Genomic DNA, 10,538 nt, shown 5'->3' with positions numbered 1-10,538 from the left:
TGACAGATCACGTGATACTTAGATTGAAAACAGGTCATTTCACTAATTATATGACTTCTGAAGGTAATTGGTTGCACCAGATCTTTTTATGGGCTTCATAACAAAGGGAGTGAATACATATGCACATGCCAATTATCATTTTTTTATTTCAGAAAAATCGTTTTATGTATTTATTTTTTCTAATTTTACTTTACCAACTTAGACTATTGTATTCTGATCCATCACATAATTCAGATTAAATAAACATTGAACTAAAGTCTGTAATGTAGCAAAATAGATAAAAAGCCAAAGGGAGTGAATACTTTTGCAGGGCACCATGGAGAAATGTGAGCAGTAAGCTATGTTTTTTGGCACTGTTGGAAGGACCATATAATCTGATTTGAAATGTGGAGCAGGCACAGCAGATGATCAAGTCAGATAAGATGAGGCAGACCAGAAGAAAAGATGAGACTATAAGGAAGATGCAGATTTCTGGATGACGGCTCAATTGGAATGTACTTTTATCTGAGCATTTCCTTACAGTCTGGGGGACAATGGACATTCATCTGTAATTTTCCTTCCATCAATGTTACACAAACTGCCAAAGACATTGCTAACACACTAAAAGGAATGTTACAGCTTGTCCAGTGACAAAAAAAACTCTAGATCCTAGGTGCATTGGTGTTTTGTTTTTAAGAAAGCAACAACGTTAAAATTACAAAAATTCATAGGAGCCATCAGACTGTATCTTTCATTTGACCTCTGTAAATGTGATTCTGGTTGCAGTATTTTTTTTTTCACTTTACTGATGTTCACTGTCCCTAGATAGAACCAGATACACAGTATATGGCATTATGATAAAGTTACCTGTATTGATATTAGTCACCCCAGTGTCACAGTTCTTTTTGAATCCATCTATATATAATCATTTTTTAATTTTTAGAAATCTCAGAAATCAACAGTAAATACATAATCCTGTATAATGCAAGCAGTAGGCTGTCACAAGAAGGTCATTTTTCACAATTAAAGGTTGTCCCATGAATTCATCAGGTAAAACAGATTTACAGTTTGATGTTTTATAGTTTCTTTAAAAGATGTGGCTTATTTTATGTATTATTAGCACGGCTAATGGAAACTTGGGGAAATCTGTACAAACTGGTGGACAGACAGCAGGAAACAATACTAAGAGCGTTGGGAGATTGTAAAGCATGCACTGCAAGGAGGAAGCATATGTGAATGGTCATGATGGGTAAGGAGTGTTAGGAAAGTATGTTAAGTGCATTGGTGAGAGTCTGCAGTTCATCTCTAAGCTCCTCCAGAGAACTTTGAATCCGGCTAGGTGTGTCCAGAACCTCGATGTTCAAAGTATATGGGTCATATCGCACAGCAAAAGGCCTCTTTATGCGAGATGCATAATTCCTGTTGCAAGAGAAATAATAAATGTGTAATAAGAGCAGGAATAAATACTGTATTTAAAACATTCACCATAGGCAACAATATTTTACAGGTAGATGAATACCACTGAGTCAAACTTTTACATACTGCCTCTGCAAGCACTATTAAAGTGTTTAAAGTCTCGTTTTTTTCTTTATTTTAAATAACAAACATGTTATACATACCAATGGTTTTACACAGAGCAGCCTGGATCCTCCTCTACTTGGGTGCCTCTTTGCTACTCCTGGCCCCTTCCTCCTGTCAAGTGGCCCCACAGCAAGTAGCTTGCTATGGGGGCAGCAGAGCCGAGCTGCAGCTCCCGGTGTCCATTCAGACACAGAGCTGCCATTTGGCTCGTCCCCCCTCCCCCCCTGATTGGATCACTGACTTTGATTGACAGCCACGGGAGCCAATGGCATCCCTGCTGTGTCTCAGATAGCCAAGGGATTCATGGACAAAAGAGGGATTAGGGGATGCTGGGGAGGCTGCTACACACAGAAGGATGTTTATCTTAATGCATAGAATGCATTAAGATAAAAAACCTATTGCCTTTACAACTTCTTTAAATAAGCACTGGTTCTCAGTAGGCTTCTTGCAGCTGATCTTTTCCCTATTATTGTCTTACTGTGTCTCTTTGTAGAGGTTGCCATCTTGGTGGAGGAACAGGGGCTTTGCTTTGTCATGTCTGTACAATTTCTGTCTTTTTTTGATGAAATAATACACTGTAATTATGACTTTCTGCTAAAATTTGTCTGGTCTCTCACTCGCAAAATATGGCCTGAATGAATACAAAGCTTCCTGTGATTGGTTGAGGTGAGGATTGTGACATCATCTGCCTGCCTCTCCACCCTCAGCCAAATTACCAAATTCAAGAAATACAAAGCTTCCTGTTGATGACTCTCCGGGAGCAGGACAGTAAGTCTCCGTTCCACTGCTGGAACACACTGCTGTATACTTTATGTAGCTGAAGCTACATACCATTAATACAGCACTGACAGCCAGTGCGTGCGTTAGAGAAGGAACTAGCTTGTTTGGACCAGCTTGGTTCACTAAAACATGGAGTTAGGCTTTAACAGTACCACAAGTATGTTTTTTGTTTGTTGAACACACAGCTTCTCTGTACTTAAAATTTGCAGAGCAATGCCACCTACAGTAGCGGTCATTTGTTCATCCCTGGCACTGGGGCCACTAGAACAGTGTTTTTGAATTCTTGGAGACATCAGTAGCCAACAATGCAAAAATATCACAGCTCAGACAGATTTACAACCAGCAAAAGCAAAGGTGCACATTAACTGGGAAATAAGCACACTCAAGCTGGCCAGCCAAAAAAAGTCCCAATTTAAAGCCACTTCAAAGAACCAGTTCAAAGTTTAGACCCTAACTTCATTCCTACTTACAGTATCTCACAAAAGTGAGTACACCCCCTCACATTTTTGTAAATATTTTATTCTATCTTTTCATGTGACAATACTGAAGAAATAACACGCTGCCACAATGTAAAGTAGTGAGTGTAAAGCTTGTATAACAGTGTAAATTTGCTGTCCCCTCAAAATAATGCCACACATAGCCATTAATGTTTAAACCACTGGCATCAAAAGTGAGTACACCCCTGAATGAAAATGTCCGAATTGGGCCCAATTAGCCATTTTCCCTCCTGGGTGTCATTTGACTTGTTTGTGTTACAAGGTCTCAGATATGAATGGGGAGAAGGTGTGTTAAATGTAATGTTATCGCTCTCAGTCTCTCATACTGGTCACTGGAAGTTCAACATGGCACCTCATAGCAAAGAACTAACTGAGGATCTGAAAAAATTGTTGCTCTACATAAATATGGCCTAGGCTATAAGAAGATTGCCAAGACACTGAAATTGAGCTGCAACACAGTGGCCAGACCAGAAAATGGTTTAACAGTACAGGATCCACGCAGAACATGCCTCACCATGGTCGACTGGAGGCCTGAACAAGATTCATGTTTGCTGTGCTCAGAAGCGTCTGATAGAAGAGAACATAGTGGGGAATATATTTCAAGCTGCACACACAGCACTTATGGCATTCGGACCCTGGTGGATGATAATGGAATTGTGGTAAACAAGAGAGGGACTATTCCCTTAAAGGCGTTTGTTTCAGATTTGTCTGGTGAGTTTAACCCCCTAAGGGGGTACAAGCTACACGTGGTGAAATACTGGTACAATCCTGGTGGATGGAGTATCTACAGCACTTATGATGAATACCACTATCACCTTACAACACTGATCAAACCACCATTGTCACCCTTTCTGCACATTTTAACGATTTTTTCTATGCTGCTATTTTGGACTACTTTTTAGCGCTGTTTTAATACTGATATTTACAGGACTTGGACTGTTATTTATTTGTGTACTACTTGTTTTATGATCGATTTATTTTTAAATGGCTGTTGCTCTATAGACCTTTGCGATTACTTAGATTAATTCGATAGGTCACGTTTATTTATTTATTTATTACTATTATTCTTTGGAAATTTTGGTCTGCTGAAATAGGCGCTGAGTGGTGTATTGCAGGCCTTTTTTATACACCTTTCTGTTTCACATGAAAAGATATAATAATATATTTACAAAAATGTGAGGGGAGTACTCACTTTTGTGAGATACTGTAGGTACAGCTAAGGGTACAACATCACTCCAGAAGCCCAGACTTGCTCAGGATAGCTGGAGACCCCCAGTGTGTCTATACCAAATCCCACAAAGAAAAAAAGGACAGCTGGTCAGATGAGCAAAAAAAAAATACACTGTCAAATTTTCATAGCACTTAAATAGTCACACAAAACAACTTCATACAATAAATGGCAGTAAAAAAAAAAAATGGATATGCAGGAGCCAACTGTGCTGAAATATTTAGGAGGACATTCTGACACTCAGCAACTTCTTACCTTAGCTTCTCTTTGGCATCAAAGAAGCTTTCTGAGACAAAATAGACTGGCTGATAATTCTGGTCCTGGTATGGCTGCAGAGCTGCTTCATCTGGGTCAAAAGGTCGAACTTCTGGCTCATCTGACAAAGAGTGCTGGCAAAAAGAAGTGGCAATGTTGGAATACAATGTTGAAATGGGTAGGTCTGCCAAAGGATTTGAACTTCTCTTCAGTTTTGTGATCTAGCTACACTTGCCAGGCTGCACACCTAGGTCCTGCACCTTACTACATGTGTCACTAGTGTTAAACATGACTTTTTGGCAGGCTACTGACATCAAAGTATTAACATATTAACAAAATATTGTTATTGCTGAAAAAAAAAACTTTGGCATTTGGATGCATTGTTCCACAATGCCTGCAGCTACAGAGGTCAGCAAGAGCTAAATTAAGATAGTCTAGTCTAGGACAAAACTTCACAAAGGGATATCATTCCGATTATTAGAAGTAGTCTAGAAATAATTGAAATACAACGTGAAAATGAATGTATGATTTTCCATTTTGACCATAGATATATTTTAAATACTTTATGTTATAGGAAGGCAGAGCTGTACTGAGAATACAAAGAGGGAACTTTACTAAGGCCGAAGCAGACAGAATCTGGAACTGTTGTGCATGGCAACCAATCAGCCAGGCAGGGAATCCAGAAAGTTGTGGAAGGAGATGGCCAGCAGACAGACACTCACAACATAAAAGGAGCTTTTTCAAGAAAGTTTATATTGAAGTATCAAAATGAACTATTGTTTGGCAGCATTTTCATTTTATAACATCAGCATTGTAATAGCAATAAAACAGAGCTTCTTTAAGGCTAGGTTCACACTAATGCGGGTCAGGATCTGTGCATGTTTCCTACACCGCATTAAAATCGTACTTCCACAGTGGGTGTCAGTGCAATATTAACGACACTCCAAGCACAGATTGCAAACGCAGTGTGTTTGCTGGCATCGGATTGCATAGTACAAAATTACCATATGATCCAGTTGCAGCAGCGTTCGAAAATTGCTGCATGCAGGTCTTTGGTGCGATCTGCGATGCAGTGATACGCTGTGTTTGGCCAAGATGGGGATTTCTTTTGTTTGTTACGCAGCCGCGAGCAGTTGAATAAAAAGTTTAAATCACATGCGCGATAGGGGATCTGGTTTTAGATTGAGAAGTGCTGAGGCGGGGTCCAGCTGTACAGGAACATCAAACAACTTGGTGGTGGTGAGGTTGTCTGCATTTTTTCACACTGCAATGCACATCGCGCAGGTTTCGTGGTGTGAATGAGATGTATAAAAGACATTTGTTTTCTATGTGCCCTAGCAGTGATTGGTGTTTATCAAGTGTGGATGAACACCAGTCACCGCACTCAGTGTGAATGAGCCCTTAATGATAGAGGGTGGTGCAATGATAATTTTCTGGCCCCGGTAGCCAACTGTGCACTCAAATTAACTGTGTTACAGAACAAAGAGAAATATATCAAAATATTTCACATAGCAGATGACAAAGCATAACTTACCAGTAATTCACCGTACGATGACAGCATTCCAGCACCATATGCTTTTATTTCACCATCCTGCTTACACAGACCAAACTCAACTGTGAACCAGTATAACTAAAACAAAAAAAGTATATGGCTATATTAGAAAATAAACATTATATCTTTTCGGAAGTTATTTTTTTATTAGGGCTCATGTGCACACACTTGTGTAAGCTCCTGAGCGGGTTTTCTTCAAAAGCCGCTAAGAAGCAGCTCAAAATAAGATAGAGCAACTCAACAAATAAATCAACTCAGAAACGTGAAACCACACTGCATTTGACTAACTTCAGAGTCTGATGCCAATGAACACAAACCCATACATCATTTGAAAAAGGATATCTGACTGGTCATATTGTTTATCCAGTGTTTGAAAAGAATACAATCATTACTCCAGATCACAAAATGTGGGGATTTTGATCTTTATGAAATATGAAGTAGAATTCTCTCAACCAACCCTTCCCAACATGAATCTGGACAGGCAGCTGGCAGTTAAACATTGTACAGATCTGGTAGTTTGCCATGGATTTTTAAACATAAAGCATGGAGAAAAAATCCTTATATGTGCCTAATATGTATAGTAGCTTAACTACAACCCTCAGGGCCCTGGTGCAAGAAACTGTGAAGGGCCCTTCCCTCCAAGCCAGGTTGCAAGTACGACCTTTGTGAGCCCTGTAGTTCCGTCACTGATATCAGTAATCTTTTACATTTTTATTCGTTTTTGCAATTTTTTAGGAGCCCCATTGGGGGGCTTTGGTGAGATATCAGGGGTCTAAACAGACCCTCAATCTCCTTCTCTGCAGCCTCAGCTACACAGAATGAATGGACAGCAATAGCTTTGTACAGAGCTTCCTGTCCATTCATAAATGGAAGCATAGTAAACATAGTTTATTTTTAGATCAGTACAGATCATGATCAGTACAGATGATCCATGATCAGTATAGATCACTAACTCTCCATTTAGAAAAAGAAAGGGCCAGTAAATTACACATTTACTGGGCCATTCCCCACTCTCTGTCCTGACAGATCCCTCCAGAGCTGTGGAGGACTAGGGGGTCTGGGAAAGAGTACACAGGGGCTAGAGAGCACATGGGGGACAGTGGAAGAAAGCTGGATAGGAGGAGGAGTGGGGAGCCGCTGCATATAGAGGAATAGATCTCTTAATTTTCCTCCTGAAGCTGCTAAATCAGCCCACTCCTCCTCCTCTCCCTCTTGCAGGCATGGAAAGTACCCCCCATCCTCCAGCCACCCCACACTGGTATTGCTGTACTTCTCTCCCCTTGGTGTCCAGTGACCCCCCAAGTCCCCAAGTAGTTGGGGATTCAGATTTTACTGACCCCTCCCCTATTCTGGCACCCTAGGGTGGCTGGTGCCAGCCCTGCCACCCATTATGGTCTGGAGATCAGGTTCCTATCTCTGGGGAAAATGGGGTTCTTGTCCTTAGGGGAGATGGGGTCCTGGTCCCCAGGGAAGATGGGGTCCCTGTCTCTAGGCAAGATGGGGCCCCCATCTCCAGGGGAAATGGGGTCTCAAGGGGAGATGAAGCTCCTGTCCCCAGGGGTGTTGGGGGCCCTGTCCCCAGGGGAGATGGGGTTCATGCCCACAGGTGAGATGAAGTTCCTGTCCCCAAGGGAGATGGGGTCCCATTCCGCAGGGGAGATGGAGGCCTTGTTCCCAGGTGAGAAGGGGTCTCTGTCCCCAAGGGAGATGGGGCCCTGTCCCCAGGTAAGAAGGGTCCCTATCCCCAGGTGATAAGGGGTCCCTGTCCACAGGGAAGATGGAGTGGGGTATGATATGGTGTGTGGGGGATATGGCGTCTACTCACTCACCATATCCAAGCTGCAGGGCACTTATCAGGGGTCACCTGGGCTCATTCCAGCAGCAGCATGAACAGGGCGATCAACATATCTCCGAAGGATATCTGTGTATGATGGGGGAGGAGGGGGGCTGTCAGACAAGCCTGCGTTGTCCTCCGGGGAGCTGACTCTCATAGGGCTGCACCTGTGTGCCTAAATTTTGTTTGCCCAGGAGAAGTGTGCAGTGCGGTATGAGCCAACTCAGGGGGAGAGCCAGGACTATGGCTGGGGAGGACACTGGACTGAGTGGTACTGCATGGGGTAAGAGAGAGGGACCTGGAGGAGTCAGCCAAGGACTCAGGCAGGGAATGGGAAACTAATGGGGCCAGGTCACAATTGCAAAACCTGCGACCCCTGTAGCTATACCCTTGTGCATAGATGAGAAGCAAGCGACAAATAACATTTTCACGGGGCTGACCAAGTTTATATATTTATTATATCACCCATCATAGCCTGAGGACAACAAAATAACATCCATAAAAAAAGAACTTTTGTAGTAAGAAGAACTAAACCCAAAATGAAAGGACACATTATGTCATCAAACTTAAACTAACCAACAGTAGCATGTTTTTTTTCACTAAGGCCGCGTACACACGGGCGGATTGTCTGTCCAACTTAGTCCGCTGAACCGTGTTTCAGCGGACAATCCGCTCGTGTGTGGGCTTCAGCGGACTTTTTCAGCGGACTGTCTGACGAACAAAGTCTTACGGAATTTCCGAAATTTTGTCCGTTCAAACTTGGTTTTGTCCGTCCAAACTTGGTTTCAGCAGACAGTCCGCTCGTGTGTAGGCAAGTTGGACGAACTAAGTATGGCGCATGCTCAGAAAGGATTTACACGGCCGAAGGTTGCATTGCAGTGTATAGGACGTTTTTCTAGTCCCGTCGTACGTGCTGTACACGTCATCACACACGCTTTCAGCAGACTGTCTGCTCATCATGTGTGGTCAAGTCCGTTCATGCAAATTTTGAACGGACTTTCTGTCGGATTGTCTGACGAACTTAGTTGGGCAGACAATCCGCCCGTGTGTACGTGGCCTAAGTCAGAATATTCATCAATAGCACACATCATTTTTAACATTTAAGGCTGTTCCTTTAAGTTCATCTACATTAGGGATGAGCTTGGTGTTCACCCGTTCGGCGAATACCGAACGTTATGGGCCGTTCGCGCCAAATTCGTGTGGCGCTCACGGCCCACAATTCACTGCGCCATCGCAGTGCATTGCTGGCTCATGATTGGTCAAGCATGCACTGTGACCCCGCATGCTTGGCCAATAACAGAACCGGCAGCGAGGAGAGCCATAATTGGCCACAGGCAGGATGCCTGTGGCCAATTATAGCTCAGGGGTTTAGTACACACCCCACACTATATAAGGCCGCCAGCACGGCAGCCTTGTGTAGTGTGTTCCGGCGTGCAGGGAGAGAAGGATAGGCCGGGACAGTGTGTTCTTTTCTCAGGCATCTGCAGGAGTTAAAGTGTGGTGTACAGTATACACCTGTATCTAACCTTTATTGCTGGTGTTCTCTAATACAGGCATCTGCAGGACTTAAAGTGGGTGTTGTGTGCCTCCAGCACAGTATACACCTGTATCTACCCTTTATTGTTGGTGTTCTCTAATACAGGCATCTGCAGGAGTTAAAGTGGGTGTTGTGTGCCTCCAGCACAGTATACACCTGTATCTACCCTTTATTGCTGGTGTTCTCTAATACAGGCATCTGCAGCATTTACAGTGGGCGTTGTGTGCCTCCTGCACAGTATACACTACCCAATTGCTGGTTTTCCCATATCCCTGCAGGCAATTACTATGTGTGGAAGGCCAACAGGGAGAGGCAGACAGTCACGAGCCAATAAAAGAGGGTAAGCAGGCTCTGTGTCTAGAGACAACAATGCTGGTCGTGGACGTGGTGCATCGCCATCAGCACCTGGCCATGGGTCAGGCTTGTCTTTATTTTTGGCACCCGGATGTGTTGAGCCACATCATGCCGAAGACTTGGCAGAGTGGATGACCAAGCCCTCCTCATCCTCCTCATCCTCTCTCACCCAGGCTCAGGGTACTAGCAAAGCAGCTGTCAACGCATCCTCTTCCCTCGTCTCAATGTCATCAGTCACTCCTTCCCTAGAACCACCATGTCCTCCTGAGGAGTCCCCCGAACTGTTTGAGCACAGTGTTGGGTACATGCTCCAGGAGGAAGCCCAATGTTTTGAAGGCTCTGATGATGATACCCAGCTAGAGGAAGGCAGTAGTGTGAGCGCAGAGAGAGGGGATGCTCAAGAAGGACAGCAATCTGACAGTCATGTTCCACCAGCTGCAGCATACTGCCAGGTTTGCTCCAGTGATGAAGAGGGAGGGGATGATGAGGTCACTGACTCCACGTGGGTGCCTGATAGGAGAGAGGAGGAGGAGGCACATCTCCAAGGAGGCAGGATGCCCTCCAGGGGCCAGCTTAGGGGCATAACACCGACTCAATCACACCGCAGAGCTCCGCCTGTGCAGGGCGCTGCCTCTGCGCGTTATTCCAAAAGTGGGCCTTTTCTGAGACGAGTGCATCAGATCGCACCGCTGCTATTTGCAACATATGTCTCATGTGTATCTCGCGTGGCCAAAACATCAGCTGCTTGGGCACCACATGCTTGACCAGACATATGTTGACCTGCCATGCAGCTTGTTGGTAAGCGTACCTTAAAGACCCACACCAAAGAACAAAGTGGACCTCTCCTTGTTCCTCATCGGCTGGGATCTCCAACCTCGCTAGACCTTCAGTCCTCTCTGAAACCTGCACTGAGAGGAATGAAGGTGTAGAATTAGGTGTGT

At 44.0% G+C, this 10,538-nt stretch overlaps 1 protein-coding gene across 1 annotated transcript in view; it reads right to left on the bottom strand.

Moving 5' to 3' along the window:
- Nucleotides 1-648: 648 nt before the first annotated feature.
- The window catches only part of TH (tyrosine hydroxylase), a 153,314-nt gene continuing 143,424 nt past the window's right edge, over nucleotides 649-10,538 (bottom strand). The window contains exons 11-13 of the mRNA XM_077460716.1: nucleotides 5,855-5,950; nucleotides 4,321-4,454; nucleotides 649-1,398 (exon numbers count right to left, since the gene is read on the bottom strand). Coding sequence (XP_077316842.1) covers nucleotides 1,239-1,398; nucleotides 4,321-4,454; nucleotides 5,855-5,950 — 390 coding nt within the window. The 3' untranslated portion in view covers nucleotides 649-1,238. The remainder of the gene's footprint in view (nucleotides 1,399-4,320; nucleotides 4,455-5,854; nucleotides 5,951-10,538) is intronic.

The sequence above is a fragment of the Lithobates pipiens genome, unplaced genomic scaffold (assembly GCF_037356315.1).
Source record: "Lithobates pipiens isolate NorthernLeopardFrog02 unplaced genomic scaffold, aLitPip1_a1.2 Scaffold_10, whole genome shotgun sequence".
Classification (NCBI taxonomy): domain Eukaryota; kingdom Metazoa; phylum Chordata; class Amphibia; order Anura; family Ranidae; genus Lithobates; species Lithobates pipiens.
This window is presented reverse-complemented; position numbering and strand designations above follow the sequence as displayed.